The 26,087-nt window shown below is 38.7% G+C and overlaps 1 protein-coding gene across 3 annotated transcripts in view; it reads right to left on the bottom strand.

Annotated features, from left to right (window-relative positions):
- The window catches only part of FNDC3A (fibronectin type III domain containing 3A), a 229,773-nt gene that overhangs the window by 23,190 nt on the left and 180,496 nt on the right, over positions 1-26,087 (bottom strand). For all 3 annotated transcript variants that reach the window (XM_019039750.4, XM_055359836.2, XM_004054510.5), the window contains 7 exons: positions 19,897-19,956; positions 18,131-18,269; positions 14,658-14,711; positions 12,198-12,322; positions 11,212-11,386; positions 8,128-8,214; positions 327-465 (listed from right to left, as the gene is read on the bottom strand). In XM_019039750.4, coding sequence (XP_018895295.1) covers positions 327-465; positions 8,128-8,214; positions 11,212-11,386; positions 12,198-12,322; positions 14,658-14,711; positions 18,131-18,269; positions 19,897-19,956 — 779 coding nt within the window. The remainder of the gene's footprint in view (positions 1-326; positions 466-8,127; positions 8,215-11,211; positions 11,387-12,197; positions 12,323-14,657; positions 14,712-18,130; positions 18,270-19,896; positions 19,957-26,087) is intronic.

Genomic DNA, 26,087 nt, shown 5'->3' with positions numbered 1-26,087 from the left:
TGTTTGTTTTAAATGAATGGTTTTCATTTCTTACAAGAGCCAGATGACCCAGGTGACTTTAGCTGCAAGTTCAGTAATCCTTCATTTCACAGTGCTACCCCTGCTCATTATCTTACAGTGGATCGCAAGTTCCTTTTTATCATATCTTAACCTAGCATGTATGAGTATAAGGTTTTCCACAAAAAACATACCCAATGAATGACTCTCACATTTCTTTTTGGACTGGCTTAACAAATTTACTCAAATATCTTAAAAATTATCTTCATATTCAAATTATTTTAATCAAACGCAAAAGTAATAATGTATAAACATGCATAATATCTTACCCCAAGTTATTTTAAAACTGTGTGAATGTATCTTTCCTTTCACTGAAGGCTTTACAGGTATGCCTGGTTTATCAGGGCAAGTAGTAAATTCTACTACTTCACTTGGATTACTTTTACCTTCTGAGTTGTAAGCAATAACCTGTGATGAGAACAGAAAGACATTAAATAATACACTTGATACCTAATGATACTGGCTTAATGAACAAAGTGATAGGAGACAAACAGCTTCAACCAAATGATAAAATACATTTATTTTTTTTTTTTTGAGACGGAGTCTTGCTCTGTCGCCCAGGCTGGAGTGCAGTGGCGCGATCTCAGCTCACTGCAAGCTCCACCTCCCGGGTTCACGCCATTCTCCTGCCTCAGCCTCCCGAGTAGCTGGGACTACAGGCGCCCGCTACCACGCCCGGCTAATTTTTTGTATTTTTAGTAGAGACGGGGTTTCACCGTGTTAGCCAGGATGGTCTCGATCTCCTGACCTCGTGATCCGCCCGCCTCGGCCTCCCAAAGTGCTGGGATTACAGGCGTGAGCCACCGCGCCCGGCCAAAATACATTTTTTTTTTTAGCTTGGAATGGCTTGTTCTTTGAGAATTGCTTGTCTCCAATAGATACTTCGCATATATGAAGAGTATGCAACTGTACTTCCCCTTTTAGAGTCTGTCCTGGGAATACAAGTGTAAAACCTAATATTTTGATACTAAATAAGAATCAAAGGAACAAGCTATAATCTGGTGATTCTTCATGGGCTTTAGGCTTGCTTTGTTTCTTCTTTTAATATTCTTTGTGAGTTTAGAAAGAGGTCCACACATTCTCTGAATCTCCTTTCTTCAAAAGGTGAAGTCTAATCCCCCTTCCCTTGTGTGTGTGTTATACTTAATGACTCACTCTAACAAACAGAATACAGCAGAAATGACGGTATGTGTAACTTCCCTATGGAAAAACTCATGTGGTGAGGAACTGAGGGTTCCTGGAGACAACCATGTGAGTGAACCTGAAAGTGAATGAAGTTCCAGGAGAGCTTTGAGATGACTGCAACCCCAGTTGACATCTTGATTACAACCTCATAGAGACCCTGCATCAGAATTACCCAGTTAAGCTGGTTCTCAATTCCTGACCCACAGAAACTATAAGTTTGTTTTTTCAAGCTGCTAAATTTTGGGATAATTTGTTATAAAGCAATAGAGAAATATAATTCCAATCTAGGTATTATTCTATTATAGATATTTAACTATACCTGTATTGTTACATTTTCTCCTCTACTGAACTTAAAGATCCTCAAGTCCAATATCAAACCATGATTTTTTCTTCTCTAAGCCTGCCCCTTTTTCTCTCCTCACAGTAAAAAGCTCTACCATCTACCTAGTTGCTCAAGTCAAAAGTGTTAGAGACAAACTGCCCCAAAAAAGCTTCTTGGTACTGCTGACACTCCCCTCAAACCTCTCCATGCTGCCCACCCCGCTCCCCCTTATGCTCTGCAACTCTCCTCCGTGCTGCCCACCTTTCCCTCTGAGCCCCTTTACATTTCTAAGCCCTTATCTAGGCGCCACAGTGAAGCCAGCAGACCTTACCTATCAGGCCTTGCTGTGATAAGCAAATCCCAATTACAGGCCACTGGGACCGCACAGGGGGAGGTTGTGGGAAGCACAAACAAGCTTTACCTACACCTACCTGTAAGTTCCTTCATTTAGCTGCTACCACAAACGTCACAAGGTGATATATGATAAAGTTAACCAACAAACGACCCCAGGGTCTCTCTCCCCAATATAAACCCCTCATTTTATAAGCTCAGGGCTTCCTCCTCTGTCTGTAGTGGAGCAGCCGGCAGGTTCAATAAACTTACTCGGCTGACTTTGGGTCTATTCTTCCTCTCGGTTGACCTTACAAAAAGGAGACATCCTTGATTCTTCTCTAAACCGCATCAAATCTCTTACTATATCTGGTTAACTTTACCTCCACTTCACTGTTCTTTACAACTACGACCACTTTAATGAAAGCCTCCTTTCTCCTATCTTTCCTGAGTGACTGTAATTATATTACTAGCTAGTTTCCCAGTGTACATTCTTGCCCTTGACCCCCAACTACTTTCTACACCGAAGCCAGAGGGACTTTTTATCACTGCTTAGCTCAGAACCCTCTAATGGCCTCCCATCTTACTCAAAATAAAATCTAAATTCCACACCATGCCTACAAGGCCCTATGTGATTTCATCCTTAACTACCTCTTGAAACTCCACTGTAGGGTCTTTGTGCTAGCAGTTATTTCCTTGCTTGGAATGTTTTTCTGATTTTGACATGCTACTTCCTTGTTACTCAGATCCGTTTAAATGTCATTTCCAAGAAGACTTCCTTAACTACCCAGTCATTCTCTCTTACCCCATTCTATTTTAATTAACCTGCATTGCACTTACCACCATCTATTTGTTTGCTTATTTATTGTCCACTCCCCTCATCAGAATATCTGTTGTAGTCTTAGTGTTTAGAACAATGCTTAGCAAAGAGTAGATGCTCAACAGATATTGCTTGAATGAATGACTCATAGATGGGGACTATGATGCTATGTAACACCATACACAAGGATATGAGTAAATCTACCACCCCAAATAAATCGCAGAGCCCATCAGAACTCAGTAAAGTTTAGTCCAATTGTTCAATTTTGCTCAGGCTTCCTCAGTCCTCTCACAGTCACATGGATTTTCAGGATGTTTTCTTACTCTACTCCTTTATAAATGAGACTACAAATGGGTTTAAAACACTTCTCAATGTTGTGCACAGAATCTACTTAAACCTTTTAACCAGAAGAGTCCTCCTAAAAACTATAAAGATTCATTTAATTATGTTTTTAAGGCTCTATAGTTCAACATTGTCTCCTTTTACTGTAAAGCACCTTCTAGTCATAAAGGTAATTAAAAGGTATAAAGTGAAAAAGATAATCTCCCCCCACCCAAATTTTACAAATAATCAAAATGTTCATTTAGTGCCTATCACATAAGGAGCACTGTGCTAGGAACCCTGTGTGAGCAGATCTTACCTTCAAGGAGTTTAGAATCTTCATGCAGAAGATAAGCAATATGCATATCAAAAGAATGGGGCAGGAGAAGGTTACTAAGGCCTAAAATGGTTTAGGAAGGCTTTGAAAAGCGAAATGGAAGTGTTATGGAGTCTTCCTGGGCAATAGCAATCAAAGGGGAAGCTTGGGTAAGAGAAAAAACAGAAAGCCCTGTACATAAGAGCACAAGTGAATAGTAAACTGTGAGCTCTGCTCAGGGAGCGATGAGTAGTTAATCTGGTGAGGTAGCTGGTTCAAGTATGGACTGGAAGGCAGTAAATTTTAAAAACTGAACAGAAATATGAAGAATCTTATATCAAACTAAGGAAATTGTTTCTTAGAGGGAAAGGTGTTTTTCAGAAAGATTAATCTAGGTATAGAAAAGAACCTGGATTGGAAGGTGAAAAAAGAGCCTGAAGGCAGTTATATACATAACATGTTTGAAGATTTAGTATTCTTCAAGACAGAAATGACAGATGATAAGGCAAAAAGATGGTATATCCAAGCAAGAGAGGGATACACCAAGAAGACCTAAGGACTTGGCTAGGGCACACTTAGGGCAGAAGTGACAACAGACAAGATGAGAGGAAGAAAACATGACTACATACTATGTACTGTAACAGATGCTGACATAAATGAATTTCAAGGATGGAACATAAAAGTAGTTAACGGAGCCAGATAGAAGCTGTTTTGATTTCTCTTTACCTATAAAAAGACCTCAAAAAACAAGGAATAAGCTGAAAGTTAAAGTATCTAAAGGTTCTTAGCTCAAGATACCTTGACCTTTAGAAGCCTTACTACATCCAAAGTGGGGACTGGAAAGAAAAAAAGAAAAAAAAAATCCCAGAAGGCTTTCTACTTGAAAAACTTTTTCGGAAAATTCAGGAAATTCAGTTTTCTAGTGGCCTAGGATTATAGGACTGGCCACTCGGCTCTGAAGCCTTTGATCGTTTAAAAAAAAAATTTAGACACCAGGTCCTAGCCCGGCCTTCAGTGAACCATTCGATGAAATTAGAATTGCTTATAACTCTTAATTTTAAATAATTTTAAAGAATTCTGACTGCTTTGCTGTGCTTTAAAATTTTATTTTTGGCTGGGCGTCGTGGCTCATGCCTGTAATCCTAGTACTTTGGGAGGCTGAGGTGGGAGGATTGATTGAGTACAGGAATTCAAGACCATCCTGGGCAACATACAAGACTATCTCCACAAAAAAATATAAAAAAATAAAAAATAGCCAGGTGTGGTGGCTCATGCCTGTAGTCCCAGCTTACTCAGGAGGCTGAGGTGGGAGGAACCCTTGAGCTCAGGAGTTTGAGGCTGCAGTGAACTATGATTGTGCCAATGCACTCCAGCCTGGGTGATGGTGTGAGCCCCTGTCTCAAAATAAATAAATAAATAAATAAAATTTTATTTTCATTCTTCTTTATCATTTAAATTTTTTCACTGTTCTTATCTTGTTTTAGTATTTTGGTTATCCCAGAATTGTCCTCAGTGTAGAATCTAGAGCTCTAGTATTTGGTAAACTTGGTCATATTAGTAGTTCACTTTACATTAATCATATTCTTATTGTTTCTTCAGAACAATAATATGCTACTTAGTCATTACTTCCTGGATTATTTTTTTTGTAGTTTTTCTCAAAGTGTTCTAAGATCTCTCTAAAATATTAAGATTTTATGTTGATACGACTGTTTGAAAGAGTCTGCAATATCTAGCTAGAAAAGGAAGACCAAGACACAACAATAGGATTTAATGATTCAAAATGCCCTCAAGCTGGGTTCCCCGCACATGGCAGATTTAAAATAAGTGTCTGAGCTCCTAGAACTTCATACAAGCATCATTTTCTACTTCCTGTTTTTTTTTCCTCCTCTAGATCAGTTGTTTCCAAATTTTGGCAAGGATCAGAATTACTTAGAAGTACACCACAACAGACTGCTAGGCCTCTGCCCCCCAAATTTCTGATTTAGTAGATGGGGGTGGGGAGGGGCAGGGCCAGAGAATTTACATTTCTAACAAGTTCTCAGGCGATACTGATAAAACGGCCTGCTGACTACTTTGAGAACTATTGCTCCACATCTTAATAAGCCAGAATATAGCCCCCCCTTCCTTTTATCCAGTGATGAGTAAAGAGGTGGCTTTCAGACATATTGTTTTCCCATCTCCAACCTCATTATCTGGGAGAATTTTGTGCAACAGCCTACTGTCTCCTTGGAGATTCTGACTGTATACTTCTCCCTCCCCTGAAATTTGACAGTGACCACCATAGTGAAACACACTTTAATTAATTAGTTAATATTATTAAGAGATGGGGTCTTGCTCTGCTGCCTAGGCTGGAGTGCAGTGACACGATCATAGCTCACTACAGCCTTGAAATCCTGGGCTCATATGATCCTCCTGTCTCAGCCTCTGAAAGTGTTGGGATTATTACAAGCGTGAGCTACCATGCCTGGTGGCTTTTAAATAGAAAAAACAAATTTTTTTTTTTGAGACAGAATCTTGCTATATTGCCCAGTCGGGAGTGCAGTGGCATAATCTTGGCTGACTGTAACATTTGCCTCCCAGGTTCAAGCAGTTCTTGTGCCTTAGACTCCCAAGTAGTTGAGATTACAGGTGTGAGCCACCATGCCTGGCCTAAATAGAAATTTGATTAGCTTATAGTAGAATGCTAAGGAATTTAACACATATGTATATTTGTATCCATTTCAGTCCCTATAATACCATGGTGTTACATGGTAGTAGAATTTTAGGATTTTCATAAACTTAACAAATTACAAAGACATTAACAACTTCCTCTTTAGGAGACCTGTTGGAATGCTTCATTAATGAAGCAAAAATACAATCCAATATCATCACAAAACTGGAATGGATGTGCCTATTTCTCAGGTATTTTATAAATCTTGTAAATATGAAAACCATATTTAGAAATTAAATTGATAAGCATTATTATAAGTTTTTTAAATGAAGCTAATAGCATAAAATAAAACATAACAATTATTATGTGCTAAATAATCAAATTTCCCATTGCTAAAGACTTAAGATTCTCAAGAAGTAATAAAATTTATCTTTGCTTTTTAATAGTGAAAACAATTTACAGTGGCTTTTATCATTTATTTGAAATGGTTTGATTAAATAAGCACTGGCAGGAAAATTTAAATGTTGAATTTATCAACTAATGAGCAAAGTTTCTCACTGATGATGAAGGAAGTTAGAAATAAGGACAGGGGAAAACTAAAATTAACCTGTGGCACTGGATTAGAATTGAAGGTATCTGGTGTGAACTCATGATTTTTGAAAATACAGAGATACAGAAACACAGATATGTATCTGTGCTGTAATTGTCTATTTATGTATATACACATGTATAAATATCTGTATATAAACTAAACATATACACACATATTGTTCCTAGCTGTGTCCATTGGGAGGGTGCTCAGGAGCAGTAAAACCTCTATGGCAATTAAGTATACTTAGTATCTAGATCTTGATTCCTAAATATCACTGTCCACTAAAAGGATCCTGGTGCTTTGAGAAATGGCCAATTCCAGAGTTGAAGAAGGTAAAGTTTAAGATGAGACTAGAAATCTTGTGCCAGAAAGGAAGGGCTCAAAGAATGAGAGACATGTCAAAAGGATTCTGAAGCCAGCTTGTAGGGGATCCCAAATCTGGGACAATTTGAGCCTCACAATAATCAAAGTAACAAAATATAAGCCATTTAACAGACTTCCATGAGTACATACTGATATAAATGGGGAGAAGAGAAAGTCTTTCTTTCCTTACAGTATAATACCAACTAATGAATGTAGAAAAAATGATAAAATTTTAAAAATCACCACTTGGCACCATCAATCATGGTAATAATTGATTTAGGCAAGTATCACCAATGGGTGTTAAAACTATGGATGAAAGTTTGATGAGGAACAAGATGCTCACAGGGTACACAGTATTTACAAAATACTTATTAAGGGTACACAGTATTTACAAAATACTTATTAATTACAAACAAAAAAGAATAACTTTACAGTTATTATAAATATGAGAAGAATATGGTAGATACAGGCTTTATCAAGTGACTACCAGTAATAAGACAAATTGAAATTATACATCACTTGATATGATACATTGAGAAAAATGTAGCATTATTTTCTGTGATATCCCTGCCAACAAAGCATATACTTAGTATGTTCTAACATTCATATTTTAAAAGATGTTTGGTCACATTACACAAATAAGAGCCATATAAATTGGTTTTTGTTTTAAATATATAAAGTTTGAGAAGCACCGCTATATAACAAAGTAAAACAAAAAAGCTCACTAGAAAAGGTCAACATTATTTAAGATCTAAAACCAAAGGAGTGAAGTATATACTTGTCTTTAAAACAGTAAGAATAGAGGCTGGGTGCAGTGGCTCCTGTCTGTAATCCCAGAACTCTGGGAGGCCGAGGCAGGAAGATCACTTGAACCGAGAAGTTTGAGACCAGCCTGGGCAAGATGGTGAAACCTCGTCTCTACAAAATAAGTTAGCCAGGTGTGGTGGCATGCACCTGTGGTCTCAGCTGCTTGGGAAGCTGAGGTGGGAGGATGACTTGAGCCCAGGAGGTTGTGGCTGCAGTGAGCCATGATTGTGCCACTGCAGCAGCCTGGGTGACAGAGTAAGAGCCTGTCTCAAAAAACAAACAAACAAACAGAAAACCAAGAACCCCACCACACCAGTAAGAATAGGAACAAGGAACAAATCGTTTAAGGGTTTTCAAAGCTTACCTTAAATTTATACTTAGTACTACGTCTGAGATTTTTCACTGTGTAAGCAAGATCTTCTCCATCATATTTAGGCTTAAAACCATACCCCTGGAAAACGAAAAAACAAAGTCTTCATTCGATGTCTAACAATAGAAATATGGGCAATAATGAATATGTGAAAAGACCCGGGTTTCTCTTCATCTTCTACTATGTGCAATATGACTAATGCTCTGTTGAGTGGAATCCTCACCTCGATGCTTCTGTCTTCAGTGGGTAGACCCGGAAATGTTTATTGAACATTTGGTAGAAGATGAAGCAGACCACTTAGTCTCAGTAAATATAGTAGCCAAGAGAAGACGATCTTTGTGTTGAGGGAAGAGTTTAGAGTTGGAGCCAATGGTAACTTCACCATCAGTAAGCTATCCCAAGAACAGAGATTTCCCAGAGACATCGTGCAAGAGCTGAATAGAACTGTAAGCAGTTAACATACTTAACTTGCCTTTAACACATGGTTGTTTAAGTAAATAATTGAAGGGTTAATTGTGCTGGCAGGTGAGGATGTCACTTAGGTTTGGGATGGCTATTTCCAGCACCAGTGACAATGCTTTACAAATTTTCCGAACGTTATCATTTTTTGAATTAAAAAAATTGAGATATAATTCATATACTGTAAAATTCACCATTTCAAAGTATAAAATCTAATGGCTTATAGTGTATTCACAAAGTTGTACAACCTTCACCTAATTTCTAATTTCAGAAAAAGCCTGTCCTTTTTTGGGTAGCAGTCACTTCCCTCCACCTATCTACTAACATACTTCCTGTCTCTATGGATTTGTCTATATCCATATAAATGGAATCATATAATATGGAGTCTTTTGTAACTGGGTTCTTTAGCATAATGTTTTCAAGGTTGGTTCATGTTGTGGCATATACTGGTACTCTTTTTATGGCTGAAAAATATTCCATTGTATGGATACACCACATTTTGTTTATCCATCTATCTGTTGATGGGCATTTGGGTTGTTTCCACTTTTTGATTATTATGAATAATGCTGCTATGAACATTTGTGTACAATTTTTTTGTATGAACATGTGTTTTCAATTCTTTTGGGTATATACTTAGGGGTGGACCAATACCATTTTTGACCCATATTCCTTCAAAGTAGCTCTGAAAATCTATGAACTATATATAGATTTAATAATAGAATACACCCTAACTCCTGGTCAGCTAGCCTCTAGGTAATAGGATATCAGTGATGCGTAACTAGATTCAGGCTGTACTACAGTTTCACAGGAAACTTTTAAAATCTTCTGTGACACTTTGGGAAGCAGTGTATAAATACAGTTAGAGAAAGGCAGACACAATATTTCCTCATCTTTTAGAGCTGCTTAGTCAAGAAGGCTGTGGTGATCTTCCCCTCCTCATAGTTCCCCTAAAACAGATATAGTTAAAGTGCAGCCTATGTGGTTCCAAAGCACAGACAGACATATATACACACACACAAATAAAACAAAACCCCCTTCACATCAAAAGAAAAGACAGAGTTTTCAGGCTGGGCACAGTGGCTCAAGTCTGTAATCTCAACACTTTGGGAGGCTGAGGTGGGAGGACTGCTTGAGCCTAGGAGTGTGAGACCAGCCTAGGCAACATAGCGAAACTCTGTCACTACAAAAAATAAAATTAGCCAGGCATGGTGGCATGTGCCTGTAGTCCCAGCTACTTGAAAGGCTGAGGTGAAAGGATTGCCTGAGCCCAGGAGTTCAAGGCTGAAGTGAACCGAGATTGTGGCCACTGCACTCCAGCCTGGGCTACAGAGCAAGACCGTTGCAAAAGAAAAAAAAAGACTGAGTTCTCCATCATACCTAACCTCTCCCAAACAGTAACAAGCCAAGGCTTCAAAGGACTGGGAAATGAGCTAACTACTGTGGCAATACTTACTGTATTAGGAGTGGCAATATTTATTGTATTAGGATTAATGCCACACTAAAATGTTTTTTTTTCTGATTTTTAAAAAAATTATACTTTAAGTTCTGAGATACATGTGCAGAACATGCAGGTTTGTTACATAGGTATACATGTGCCATGGTGGTTTGCTGCACCCATCAACCCATCATCTACATTAGGTATTTCTCCTAATGCTATCCCTCCCTTAACCCCCCACCCTCCAACAGGCACCGCTGTGTGATGTTCCCCTCCCTGTGTCCAGGTGTTCCCATTGTTCAATTCCCACTTATGAGTGAGAACGTGCAGTGTTTGGTTCTCTGTTCCTGTGCTAGTTTGCTGAGAATAATGGTTTCCAGCATAGCCTACCAACCAAAAAAAGCCCAGGACCAGATGGATTCACAGCTAAATTCTACCAGAGGTACAAAGAGGAGCTGGTACCATCCCTTCTGAAACTATTACAAACAATAGAAAAAGACGGACTCCTCCCTAACTCATTTTATGAGGCCAGCATCATCCTGATACCAAAACCGGGCAGAGTCACAACAAAAAATGAAAATTTCAGGCCAATATGCCTGATGAACATTGATGCAAAAATCCTCAATAAAATACTGGCAAATCGAATCCAGCAGCATATCGAAAAACCATGATCAAGTTGGCTTCATCCCTAGGAATGCAAGGCTGGTTCAGCATATGCAAATCAATAAACGTAATCCATCACATAAACAGAACCAATGACAAAAACCACATGATTATCTCGATAGATGCAGAAAAGGCCTTCGATAAAATTCAATACCCCTTCATGCCAAAAACTCTCAATAAACTAGGTACTGACGGAACGTATCTCAAAATAATAAGAGCTGTTTATGACAAACCCACAGCCAATATACTGAATGTGCAAAAGCTGGAAGCATTCTCTTTGAAAACTGGCACAAGACAAGGATCCCTCGTCTCCTATTCAACATAGTACTGGAAGTTCTGGCCAGGGCAATCAGGCAAGAGAAAGAAATAAAGCATATTCAAATAGGAAGAGAGGAAGTCAAATTGTCTCTGTTTGCAGATGACATGATTGTATATTTAGAAAACGCCATCGTCTCAGCCCAAAATCTCCTTAAGCTGAGAATGTTTTAAATACACTATTTAAAATCCATATTTGCACTTACTGAAGTTTCTTCCTCCATCTCTAAAATGTAAGAAATTCCTTCATCTGATGGTGTTCCTGAGGGCTTACTCCATTGTAAGGATAACCAAGTAATTCCAGCCTTGGTTAATACAGGACTTGCTGGCATAGAAGGAGCACAGCCTGAGGTGTAATATAAGACTTCTTCACTAAAACCACTGTTGAAACAAATGGTTTTAAAAGGCATGAAAAAGTTATTTTTACAGTGAAAGAACAAGTTTGTGACAGATGTAATTTTTTTGGAAAATGACAAGTTTTGATAATGAATTATAATACAAATAATATATCTTGGGTTTGATCTCTTTAAGATAACCAGGTCAGATACCAAACAGTGAATTAGTGTTCTATTAAAAATGCAGTTTTGTTCAGATTTGTAAGCCTTTATATCATAATTTATCCAGTCAATGAAAAAATATATACATTACCTATGGAAACAATAACACTCGTGTATTGGTGTAAATGTTGTAACTTTTAAACACACTTTCATATAATGCCATTTATATAAAATAGAAAATGTAAGTTCTCAGTTGTGTAATTAAACGCACCTGCCCCTAAGGTGAGCAGAGCTATCTCTAGAACAAAAATAATTTCAATGACTCTTGAAAGATACTTGGCCTTTCTATTTAAATTGGGTATTTTAGATGTTCTTACAGTTCACCTGACTTTAAACAAAATATTGTCATCACATATGCTGAGGAGCAAAAGAAAAATCTCTTTGTCACATATAAAAATCTAATTTATATCTGAAAATCTCGGGAAGTTGTAAGTTTAATGTTTCCTGTGGTTCCTATGTAACTGAGATAACTCTCTTATAGCTTTTGCTAGACTGGTAACACATCTTAACTATATCAACGAAGAGATAAACTAAGCAGAATTTTTAATGAATAATTTGGACAGTAAATAATTATACAATTGACGTTGACTTGATAATCTAAAAATATTTACATTCTTTTATAAAGTACACCTTACCTTGTACCATAGTCATTTCTGGCCGATAGTCTGAATTTACAGCCCATTGCTGGTGACAGTTTAGTAATTTTAAATTGTTTCTGTGAGCCCATGTAACACTGACAAAATTCTCCATTTCCTTTTCCCTACAAGAAATGGCTGATTATTATATACCATGTACATTACTGTAAAAAGATAAATTCGCATCAATTCCTTCTTGACAGTTACGTATTAGCAAGTGTATACTAAAAGTCATGGATCTCAAGAGAAGGCTGAGATACAGCACATCTTTTATATGATATAGATCATCAAATGCAGAATTAAAACACCAGAGAGCAGGTATCTTTGCATAGCTTCTTGAATTAAGTACCATCTTTTAGCCAATGTTAAATCTCTGGCTTTAATAAAGGAAACTCTGCAGGTATGGACCCTACAATCTCCAAAGACGACTACCAGTGGTAGAAATGGGGTGACGATCTTTGATAGGGTCAACTGGCGGCTTTTTTCAACCTATGGAAAGCTCTAAGCAGACAGTTTTAAGAAAAGGTCCTTACCCATGCCCAAACTTCCAACTAGATAGCTCATAAACTTCTTTAAAATAAAACTTTTGGCGCTTCTACTGCTTAGATTAACACTGAAAAAGTTCTAGCAGAGAGCACAGCCCAATTACAGGCAATAAGAGGGAGAGAGAAAAGAGGACAACTAAAGAGTTTTAGAAATTTAGAGTGGTAACTAAAATGGGTAAGTTTCACATTTGCCACCCATTTTTCTTTATTGTGTCGCTAGAGATAAAATGGTAGTTAGGGTGACTTCTGCTTCAAAGAAAACCTGTAGACTACTTGACTGCTTTACTAAATGCTCTTTTTAGTTCTGATGTCGTTTAGTTGATTCGACTGAGTTTCTAAGTAGAAAATCATATCATCTCTAAATAATGACAGTTTTGCCCCCGAGCCAGACACCATGACTGTACTTTTTGCTTTGGTTTCAAGTCATACTGCCTTAAGTGTAACTTCTGAAATAATGTTAAATAAAGGTAGGGATAATTGGCAATCTTGACTTATTTCAGCTTTGCATAAAAATGCCTTTGTTTAGTGATGGTACAAAAATAACTATCAAATAAGAAATTACCTTTCTATTCCTAATCTGCTTTGAGTTTTAACTGAGATGAATGGTAATTTTTATCAAATACTCTTCCTTAATTTAGCAATATAGTTTTCTTCTAAATTAATGTGATATGTTAATAGTTTCCTAATTCTAAATTATCTTAGAATTTCCGGAATAAAATCTACTTGGTTGTGCTTTATTATTCTTTTAATATACTGCCGAATTCCCAACTTATCAATGGAATTTCTTCCACTCCCTCTGGCCCCTCTTCTTAGCTTGGTACAAGCCATAGGGCAAGAGAGAACATGGTAACTGATAGTAAAAACAATGTACTAAACCAAGCTTGTCCAACCTGCAGCCCAAGGGCCACATGCGGCCCAGGACAGCTTTGAATGTGGCCCAACATAAATTTGTTAACTTTCTTAAAACATTATGAGATATTTTTGTGATTTTTTTAAAAGCTCATTAGCTATTGTTAGTGTTAATGTAGGTTGGTGCAAAAGTAACTGCTGTTTTTACCATTACTTTTAATGGCAAAAACAGCAACTACCTTTGCACAAATGTAGTATTTTGTGTGGCCCAAGGAAGCCAAAAGATTGGACACCCCTGTACTAAACAATGAAGTCCAGTATGCTTGCTGTGGTTGGCTGAGTCATGGCCACCATGAATATCCAGGTCCCAATCCCCTGCACCTGTGAATATGACCTTATATGGTAGGTGGGAATGTACAATGTGACTAAGAATCTCGAGATAGGAGCTTATCCTGGATTATCTGAATAGACCCTACATGGAATCATAAGTGTTCCTAAAAAAGGAAGACAGATTTGAAGACAGAGGAGGAAGGTGATGTGATGACAGAAACAAGGGGAGAAAAGGCAATGTGATGTGGCCACGAACCAAGTAATGAGGACAGCCTACAGAAGCTGGTCAAGGCAAGGAAACAGATTCTCCTCTAAAGTCCCTGGAGAGGGCCTGGCCATGCTGACACCTTGATTTTGTCCCAGAGAAACTCATTTTGGATTTCTGGCCTTCAGAAAAGTAAGAGAATAATGTACTGTTTTAATATCAGGTTTGGGGTAATTTGTTATAGCAGCCATAGGAAAGGAATACACTTGCCTTTAAGGCTGATGTGAAAAAAAATTCCTTTATCAAGGTAGTTACCTAAATAATAGTTTTGATGGTGATTTATTGAAAATAGGGAAGTTAAGTCAGGAATGTTTTCTAAAAACACCATCAATCCACTCATGCACCACACAAAATCATTCATACTTTTTTTGACAGAAGAATATACTTGATGATTAAAACAAACAAAAAAGTTAATTTTGCCTGAAGATATGCACATAATGTTAACCATTTAAAAAGATTCAATTTACTTACTTCATCCCATTCTAATACAAAGTTTTGGATTTTAGAACCATTGTCACTAGGTGCCTAAAACCAACACCAAAAAACAAAATGAAAACAAATTAGTACATTCATAAATGATACTGTGATGATCTAATATAAGGATCTAGTTTATGTGGCAGATGTTTTCTGTGACTTGGTCCTGTGAAAATGTTCATAAAAATACAAAAATATATGTATTGTATGCCCTATAATCCTTTCAAATTTAAGGAAAGAAATATAAGGAAAGAAAGCAAGAAGCTACTCAAGTCTTTCTGAACACTGAACAATCTCTTTTAGCAAGAACTATTAATAACTTGAAAAAGTCTTTAAAAAAACCATTTTGCTTTTCTTCCAGAGAGTTTTATCAGCTTTAAGTTTGTAGGATTGATCCTGTCATTTGTATTAAAACTCACCTTACAAAATAAATGGAATATTGTATAAAATACCAAAGAGTGAAGAACCAGGGTGCTGAAAGGAGCTCTGAGAGGGCAGTGTCTTGGTCCTTGTTTCTAGACTCACTGTGCTGGTTACCTGAGACGGCTGACTCAGCAATCTGTTATTATTTTAGGTGTAAAAGAATGCAGTCTCCCTTGGCATTTTATTTCAGTATTTAATCACTCTAAAAATCAAGAATTTCAACCTTACTTCCATCTGAATTTTCTTTCTACAATTTCAGCCCATTTCCTCTTTGCAGAATAAATGATCACCCCTATTCTTATTATAACTCCATATATTTGCAGACAATTGACTTTAAGACTCCCCTGGTCAAAATTAAACCATTTTAATTTTTGAAATGATGTTTTTTGGACTCTATCCAGTTTTTATATAATATTGCTAACTATGTAAATGGCAATCAAGGATCATTAAGTTTTTAATACAGATGAACATGGAGGTCTAAATTATTTGTTAAACGCTAATACAGATCTTACATTAATTTTTTTTAAATTATAATTTTAAACTGGTTAGCATGGCCAGAATTTGCTTGTAAGTTAGAGTAATATCTCACTGACTGGCAAAGCAGTGGCAGTTAAAAATGAATATAATGTGAACGGGGCAGAGAAAGAATCTTTGGGAAACTCCAGCTCTTATGATATAGAGGAAGAGAATCCAAAGAGAGAGATCAAAAGTCTCAGCAGGAAGTGAGGGGTATAAAAAGACATTTTCCAAGTGTTAATGACTCCAGATTGCTCTAGTCTAGTTGCTGAGGTCTCTCACACTTACTTGATTAATTTTTCTCTTTTTCTAGTGAGGCTATTAAAATGTCCACCGTAACCTGAGACTGATCCTCTAGCTTTTCTCCAAGTTAGAGGGGATACTATTAAGTGTAAAGTGTAAAGTGTTTTACCTTATCTCATTTAGTCCTCCGATCAACTCTATGAAGTACTATTACCTGAACTTTACAAAAGAGAAAATGAGGGCTTCAAAGAACCAAATAAATCATCCCAGATCACAAAGTCATTAAAAGTAGAGCAGAACTGAATTTGTTCTATCTGCCCACAAAAATCAGTGTTCCTACCCAGCACTATTCTAGGGGCTGATAAGTAGACAGTCTGCCTTGGGGGACTGGCAATAGGACAGAAAAAGACCACCTTTAGTGAGCTTTTTGTCATCACCATGTTCTGGCAATTCTAAACAATGTCAGTTAATAAGATACCTCTCTCAACTGCTACCTCCCATGTTAACCACCATAGGAATGCTTTTAGATTAGGTGAGGTAGCAGAGTCAAAAGACCAGATATTCAAGTCACTAAACTACTCTTAGTGACTTTTCTTCATTTTTAATATTAAATAACAATAGTTATTATGCTCATTATGTTCCAGACACTATACTATGGGCGATTTAGATGTCACCTGTTTAATCCTCCCGACTCTGAGGTATGTAATACTATCCTCCAATAACAGTGACAATGATATCTTTTTCCAACCATGTTGATTATTGTGTGTGTATATAGGGTCATTTCTAGAAGGGTTCAAGCCTGGGAAACCTGTGTGGGTAATCTGAGGTACCACCACCTACATCTTATATAGGGATGTTAGGATATTGTTAAAGGCAGACATTTCAAAATTGTATTTTAATTATCTTTGAAATAAAGAACAGTCACCTACAGAAATCTTAACCTATATAAAGAACAATGGGCTGCTACCTCAACTGCTCTACCAAAGGAAAGGGTCTGAGCATATCCACAAATAAAATACTACTGTAAGTGACATGAAATAAAATTAGTCATACTTTTTTATCACACATGAATATATGTATATATACACAGCTGCTTGACTTACATGTGTTAACAGTACTTTTTGACTACAAAAGTATCTAATATCCTCAGAAGAACTAGAAACTAACAAGCTACAGAACAAGTAGTAAGCCCCACATTTTTAAAAGCTTTCAAAAGTAAGGCTAGCCCTGAGCTTGCTCTTGAAGCAAGGACAGATAATTAAATCAAGAGGAACAGTTACATCTCACTGCAAACCAATGCTAACAGGAGTGGTACCCCATTCTAGGGGATATTTTGAAATTTTGTGGGGCTATTTCTAACCTGATCACAATAATGCAGGAGGGGAGAGTCTGGTGGTATGGGGTGAAGATCAAGGGCGCTAATAGCCCTGCAGAATGGGGGACAATCAGTATGATGGGGAATTGTTCTCTTCCTCTAGGACTTTTGAATATCTATCAGAATTGAAGAACCAAGCGCACCAGCATGGCACATGTATACATATGTAACTAACCTGCACAATGTGCACATGTACCCTAAAACTTAAAGTATAATTAAAAAAAAAAAAAAGAATTGAAGAACCAAATCCCATTTTATAAAGTATTTTTTGTATGGTTTTAACAGACACCAAGTTTTCCAAAATGCAATAACTGTGCAATCTGGGAAAGACTGCATTTAATTTGTTCAGAAATTTACCAAGTCCACACTATTTCAGAAAATTACATAATCAGTGACAATGTTGTCTGTGGTATTTGAATGACTAATTCTATGTATGGTATCTGTCCACTTCATTGTATCTTCTTGTGTAGCTAGGACCAAACGTTTATGAATTAAAATATATACTTTTCTATTGACAATAACTTTATTCCTCCTTTTAGGCAGCATGTTGATTTATGAGTATAGTTATTATAAATCTAATTTTAGAATACAATTCAGAATATAAAGGCATCATGATGAAATATTACAAAAAGGAGTAATGGGTTAAGAATCACTGTTGTGAATCTCAATGTCATCACATGTGCAATGTAATAAGGACTGTTAATTACAAATCATTTTTGCTATATTTACATATAGTAAGAAAAACCAGTAACAGTGCTATTTTAAGATACATTAAATAGGCATTTGTGTCTTATATGTAAAAAGCAGGAACAAATTAAAGCTCTTTGTCTCCAGAAACAATTGAAACTTAATACTACCAGGGGAAACAAAGAAACACATGTCCAGTTGGAAACACCCTAAAGAATATTCTTACCTTCCATTGCAAAGTGAGTGAATTTTTGGTCCGATTGGCTATCCTTGGTGGATTAGGTATATCAGGTTCACAGCTCAAGGTGGTAAAGATTTCAGCTTCTGAAGGAGTTCCCTTTATAGAATTACATTCTGCCTGGACTCTATGGTGATAAAATAAATAGTTTTACCTTTCATAATCACTGTATCCTGTTTTCAATAGTGTCACCTTTCGGCCGGGCGCGGTGGCTCACGCTTGTAATCCCAGCACTTTGGGAGGCCGAGGCGGGCGGATCACGAGGTCAAGAGATCGAGACCATCCTGGCTAACACGGTGAAACCCCGTCTCTACTAAAAATACAAAAAAATTAGCCGGGCGTGATGGCGGGCGCCTGTAGTCCCAGCTACTCGGGAGGCTGAGGCAGGAGAATGGCGTGAACCCGGGAGGCGGAGCTTGCAGTGAGCCGAGATTGCGCCACTGCACTCCCGCCTGGGCCACAGAGCGAGACTTCGCCTCAAAAAAAAAAAAAAAAAAAAAATAGTGTCACCTTTAAGTACTTGCAGATTAGGAAGGTGTCCACTAAAAGTTTTATCAAGAAAATATGACTATTAGAAGTAAAAGGTGACCGTTAAAAAAAAAAGGACAAGTTTTTTTTTTTTCTTTTTTGCTGCAACCCAAAGAAATAATTTAAAATTGTGATATAACTGTGAGTGTGCATATATATTCCTGAAACAATGTTCTCAACTATGGGGAATACACTGATGCTTTCTGTCCTATTTGATTCTATTTCTCTTTTTTAAAAAATGCTGAATATAATACACAGAATTAAATTCATGATTAAATGTGACTACAATCTACAGTTTGAAAAAGATTAGGTTGGACAATACTTTGAGTATATCCATAGGAAGTACACTTGAACACTTAGTAGTTTAACAGAAATAATCCCAACCACATGTGCTCTTTTTAAAAATGGGGGTAATTAACTAAATGTGTTATATTAGGCTTCAGCTGGGTAAGCCCTAGAGTCTATGAAATTTTAGTAAATTACACTAGAAGACCTGCATAGAGTAAAACATTATCTAAGTTCTTCCTATTAAATGTTGTGAAATTCTAGAGTCTTGGTATCCTGAACCCTAAAACAGGATGTAGTAAAAGGTATGTGTAAACAAAATATTTATAATTATTTTATAAAAATTCCAAAAGCTGGGACAAGTTTCCAGTGCCAAACCAGATGCTACAGACATATTCTACAGATTCATTCCAAACCCAAAATTCTATAAACAGGATGATTAGCCCTTGACTGTAACATGAGTTAAATGGTTTTTTTGGAAAAATTTTGATAATTTTACCAGTAGAAAAACTGAAGTCTGCAAAGTTTTTTTTTTTGTTTGAGACAAGGTCTCACTCTGTAGCCCAGGCTGGAATACAATGGCACAATCATGGCTCACTGCAGTCTTAACCTCCTGGGCTCAAGCAATCCTCCTACCTCAGCCTTCCGAGTAGCTGATACCACAGGCCTGCACCACCATGCTTGGCTACTTTTTGGATTTCTTTGTCGAGATAGGGTCTCACTATGTCACTCAGACTGGTCTTGAACTCCTGGGCTCAAAAAATCCTCGTCTTGGCCACCCAAAGTGCTGGGATTACGGGCGCACTGCGCCCAGCCCAAAAAGTCTGTTTTTAATCCAAAATTAATGTTTAAATTATATACTAGATTTTCAAGAAAATAATTATTTAAAAAAAAAACCCTTATGCTGTATCATATAAAGGCAATCTGTAGGAATTCCTTACTTTGCATGGTAATCCGTGGCTGGCTTGAGATCATTTAAAGTGATATTTGTTTCTTCTCCTCTGGGGAAAAAAGGGTAATATATCAATGTCTGATAAATAAAGCATTTTCAACCAATGTACATTATATACACTATAGAGTATTTTATGAAACTACTTCTTTCTTTACCAACTGTAACTGTATTCAGATTCCACTAATATGGAATTTGGCAGTTAGGATATGTACCAAACTTAACATGTGTACCTGCATACTACTTTAAAACAGAAGGTAGTGCTAAGCAAATCAGCTGTGTAAGCCAGACTCTTTTTTTTGGAGTGGAGTTAAGGAAGACATTTAGCTTACTGAAGAAACAAAACTATTATCAATTATTTAAAAATCCATTTTGCACAGTTAAAATAATAAATAAAACATGTACTGTTGAAAGCAAAATTGCCAATTTTTTACAAGGAGTCTGCCACTATTTTATTAGAAAATAATATGGAACTTCATTTAAAATGTTACACTTTGAACAGATCACCTAAGAGAGAACATTGGAATTAAACTGGAAACATGTAAAACAAGGAAGGAGAGGGAAGTAAGCCTGCTCGGCTGCAATCAGCTGGGAGCCTAGAAAGGTTGTCCAGTGTGGGGAAAGGGTAAGTAAGTGACCCCCAGTGGTACACATTCCCACCGTGGACTCCTGTATTCTAGTCATGGGAAAGACCCTAGACCCTTGTGGGCTGCAATTAACATAGGGAGATGCCTGGAGTTGTGCAAGACATTGCTCAAGAGAGGGAGTTCACGCTGGGTCCTGTACACTTTCCAAACCCTAAGCAGCTAGAACAAGGTATCATATTGAGAGCACAACCCCCAAAAGACTGCATCCTGCCCACAAGCCCTACAGTCCCCACGTCTCCACATGTCTGGAGCCCCACTGACATTTCCTACCCACAGGCCACCACTGTCACTGGCTGCTGCTTTCAGGACTAAAGCCTGAGCCATTGGTAAAGATACCGCTGCCCCCAGCAGTGAAGCTGCTGCACATCTTCACGCACTCCAAGGACAAACTTCCTGTCTGCAGCAACTGCAGCTGGGGGCTGCTGCAGCTGGGGCCAAAGCACAAGTGAAGTGGGTATTCCCTAGCTGCCTGCATACAGCTGTTGCCACTGAAAGCCCTCCCTAGTAGCAGGTCTGCAGCATAGCCACTGCCGCCTCCACCTGAGGATTCTTCCTTGGGCCTGGGGGTCATCCCTACCCTGCCAACACAGTTAGCACCTACAAACACCACTGGAGGGCCTGAGGACAGGTCTTGGCTCTGTGCCCCCAGTGTTTGAGCACACTGTCTGGGAGGCCTGGGGACTACCCAGCCCAGTCCATCACCTGTGCCACACACCTGAGCACTCCTCCTGGTGGCCTGAGATTGAGCCCACCCAACCTGCCTTTAATCACTGCAGCAGGCACCCATCTGCATGTACCACCTGTGGGCCTGGGGGCTGGCTTGCCCAGCCTGTCACAGTCACCATCAACATCAGCATGGACTGCTTGGAATCCAGAGGTTAGTCCTGCCATTGCTAATGACATCACCCAAGCCATATCTGCTTCCAGAGGCCCAAGAACCCACCTGCCCACCTGCCTGGCCCACTGCTGCCACTACTAGCACCTGAGCAAGCTGCCTAGAGGCCCAAGAATCAGCATGCCTGGATTTGCTAACACTGGTACTGATGTACAACACCTGGGGGCCCAAGGACAGGTAGGCTTGGGCCTGCTGCTGCCCCTACTGAGGCCCGAGGACAGGCCCACCTCACATCCCCATCCCCAGCAAAACTTCACTACAGCCTCCACTAACAACTGCACCCTAAGCCACTGTGGAAATCACAGACACCATAACACTGTTTACAGCAGAAGTTATACGAAGACTACACTTCAGCATGTACCCTGAATCAAAGTCAAAGTGCTCTACCCAACCAACACAATAGATGCATCTTCAGGAAAAAGTCCTCCCCTATGAAAGCAACCTCAAAAAATTGAAAGAAGTCACTGCTATACCAGATGCATGGATACTGACATAAGGACACAAGAAATATGAAAAAGCAAGGCAATATGACACCTCCAAAGAAACACAATAATCCTCCAGCAACAGATTCCAATCAAAAACAAAAATTTAAGAAATCCCAGATAATAAATTTCAAATAGTGATATTAAAGATGCTCAGCTGAAATATAAGAAAAAACAGAAAAGCAATACAAATAATTTAGAAAAACAATTTGGAATATAAGAAATTTACCAAAGAAACATAATTATAAGAAAGAACCAAACAGAAATTCTGGAACTGAAGAATTCATTAAATGGAATACAAAACACATTCAAAAGCATCAACAAAGGACTAAAAACAGCTGATGAAAGAATTTCAGAATGTGAAGTCAGGTCTTTGGAAATAACCCAGTGAGACAAAGATAAACTTCGGGAGGCCGAGGCAGGCGGATCACCTCAGGAGTTCAAGACCAGCCTGCCCAACAAGGTGAAACTCCATTTCTACTAAAAATGCAAAAAATTAGCCGGCCCATGGTGGCGGGCACCTGTAATTCCAGCTACTTGGGAAGCTTAGGCAGGAGAACTGCTTCAACCTGGGAGGTGGAGGTTGCAGTGAGCCGAGTTCATGCCACAGCACTCCAGCCTGGGCAACAAGAGCAAAACTCCGTCTCAAGAAAAAAAAAAGAAGAAGAATAAAAACGAATGAACAAAGCCTATGTGACATATGAGACACTATAAAGCAACCAAATATTTGAATTTTTGGTATCCTAAACGGTGAAGAGAAAATAAAAGGGTTAGAAACCCTATTCAACAAAATAATAGCTGAAAACTAGCAAGAGATTTAGACATCCAGACACAGAAAGCTCAGAGAGTCAGATATGAAACAGATACAGATACAAGAGACAGAATGCAAAAAGGTCTTCTGCATGAAATTATAGTCAAACTGTCAAAAGTAAAAAACAAAGAAAATTCTAAAGATAGTAAGAGAAAAGCATCTAGTCACCTGTAAGAGAACTCTTATCAGACTAACAGGATTTCTCAGCAGAAAACTTACAAACCAGCAGGGAATGGGATGATATATTCAAAGTGCTGAAAGAAAAACAGCTGTCAGCCAAGGATATATACCCAACAAAGTTATGTTTCATAACTCTGAAGAGGAAGGAGAAATAAGGTATTTTCCAGACAAGCAAAAGCTGAGGGAATGCATCACGACTACAGCAGTTCTATAAGAAATGCTTGAGGGAGTCTTACACCTGGAACAAAGGGACAATATCTGCTGTCATGAAGACACATGAAAGTATAAAACTTACTGATAAAGCAAGCACACAAATGAGGAAGAAAAATAACTCAAATGTACCATTACAGAAAACCAACAAACCACAATGATAATAAGAAAGAATGAAACAAAGAACATAAAAACAACCAGATATCAATTAACAAAATGACAGGAATACACTCTCACGTGTCAATAGTAACTTTAAGATAAATGGATTAAACTTTCTACTTAAGGAGGCTGATCCAAGATGGCTGAATAGGAACAGCTCCAGTCTATAGCTCCCAGAGTGAGCAATGCAGAAGACGGGTGATTTATGCATTTCCAACTGAGGTACCAGGTTCATCTCACTGGGACTTGTTGGAAAGTGGGTGCAGCCCAAGGAGTGTGAGCCAAAGCAGGGCGGGGCATAGCCTCACCCACAAAGTGCAAGGGGTCTGCGAATTCCTTTTCCTAGCCAAGGGAAGCCATGAAAGATAGTACCTGGAAAATCAGGACACTCCCACCCTAATACTGTGCTTTTCCGATGGTCTTAGCAAATGGCACACCAGGAGATTATATCCAGGGCCTGGCATGGAGGGTCCCACGCGACACAGAGCCTTGCTTACTGCTAGCACAGTAGTCTGAGATCGAACTGCCAGGTGGCAGCGAGGCTGGGGGAGGAGTGTCTGCCATTACTGAGGCTTGAGTAGGTAAACAAAGCAGCCGGAAAGCTCAAACTGGGTGGAGCCCACGGCAGCTCAAGGAGGCCTGCCTGCCTCTGTAGACTCCACCTCTGGAGGCAAGGCATAGCTGAACAAAAGGCAGCAGAAACTTCTGCAGACTTCAACGTCCCTGTCTGACAGCTTTGAGGAGAGTAGTGGTTCTCCCAGCACGGAGTTTGAGATCTGAGAAGGGACAGACTGCCTCCTCAAGTGGGTCCCAGACCCCCGAGTAGCCTAACTGGGAGACACCTCCCAGTAGGGGCTGATTGACACCTCATACAGCTGGGTGCCCCTCTGAGACGAAGCTTCCAGAGGAAGGATCAGGCAGCAATATTTGCTGTTCTGCAACCTCCGCTGGTGATACCTAGGCAAACAGGGTCTGGAGTGGACCTCCAGCAAACTCCAACAGACCTGCAGCTGAGGGACCTGTTAGAAGGAAAACTAACAAACAGGAAGGAATAGCATCAACATCAACAAAAAGGACATCCACACCAAAACTCCATCTGTAGGTCACTATCATCAAAGACCAAAGGTAGATAAAACCACAAAGATGGGGAGAAACCAGAGCAGAAAGGATGAAAATTCTAAAAACCAGAGCACCCCTTCTCCTCCAAGTATCACAGCTCCTTGCCAGCAACAGGAACAAAACAGGATGGAGAATGACTTTGACCAGTTGACAGAAGTAGACTTCAGAAAGTTGGTAGTAACAAACTTCTCCAAGCTAAAGGAAGATGTTTGAACCCATCACAAGGAAGCTAAAAACCTTGAAAAAAGATTAGATGAATGGCTAACTAGAATATACAGCATAGAGAAGACCTTAAATGATCTGATGGAGCTGAAAACCATGGCACGAGAACTACGTGACACATGCACAAGCTTCAGTACCTGATTCCATCAAGTGGAAGAAAGGGTATCAGTGACTGAAGCACAAATTAATGAAATGAAGTGAGAAGATAAGTTTAGAGAAAAAAGAGTAAAAGGAAACAAACGAAGCCTCCAAGAAATATGGGACTATGTGAAAAGACCAAATCTACGTTTGGTTGGTGTACCTGAAAGTGGCGGGGAGAATGGAACCAAGCTGGAAAACACTCTTCAGGATATTATCCAGGAGAACTTCCCCAACCTAGCAAGGCAGGCCAACATTCAAATTTAGGAAATACAGAGACCACAAAGATACTCCTTGAGAAGAGCAACCCCAAGACACATAACTGTCAGATTCACCAAAGTTGAAATGAACGAAAAAATGCTAAGGGCAGCCAGAGAGAAACGTCGGGTTACCCACAAACGGAAGCCCATCAGACTAACAGCAGATCTCTTGGCAGAAACCCTACAAGCCAGAAGAGAGTGGGGGCCAATATTCAACATTCTTAAAGAATTTTCAATCAGAATTTCATATCCAGCCAAACTAAGCTTCATAAGTGAAGGAGAAATAAAATCCTTTACAGACAAATTTACAAGCAAATCCTGAGAGATTTTGTCACCACCAGGCCTGCCCTACAAGAGCTCCTGAAGGAAGCACTAAACATGGAAAGGAACCATCAGTACCAGCCACTGCAAAACATGCCAAATTGTAAACATCATTGATGCTAGGAAGAAATTCCATCAACTAACGGGCAAAACAACCGGCTAACATTATAATGACAGGATCAAATTCACGCATAACAATATTAACTTTAAATGTAAATGGACTAAATGCCCCAATTAAAAAACACAGACTGGCAAACTGGATAAACAGTCAGGACCCATCAGTGTGTTGTATTCAGGGGACCCATCTCCTGAATACATGCAGACACACACACAGGCTCAAAATAAAGGGATGGAGGAAGATCTACCAAGCAAATGGAAAACAAAAAAAAGCAGGGGTTGCAGTCCTAGTCTCCAATAAAACAGACTTTAAACCAACAAAGGTCAAGAGACAAGGCCATTACATAATGGTAAAGGGATCAATTCAACAAGAAGAGCTAACTATCCTAAATATATATACACCCAGATTCATAAAGCAAGTCCTTAGAGACCTACAAAGAGACTGAGACTTCCACACAATAATAATGGGAGACTTTAACACCCCACTGTCAACATTAGACAGATCAACAAGACAGAAAGTTAACAAGGATATCCAGGACTTGAACTCAACTCTGCACCAAGTGGACCTAATAGACATCTACAGAACTCTCCACCCCAAATCAACAGAATATACATTCTTCTC

Source organism: Gorilla gorilla, chromosome 14 (genome assembly GCF_029281585.2).
Source record: "Gorilla gorilla gorilla isolate KB3781 chromosome 14, NHGRI_mGorGor1-v2.1_pri, whole genome shotgun sequence".
NCBI lineage: Eukaryota > Metazoa > Chordata > Mammalia > Primates > Hominidae > Gorilla > Gorilla gorilla.
This window is presented reverse-complemented; position numbering and strand designations above follow the sequence as displayed.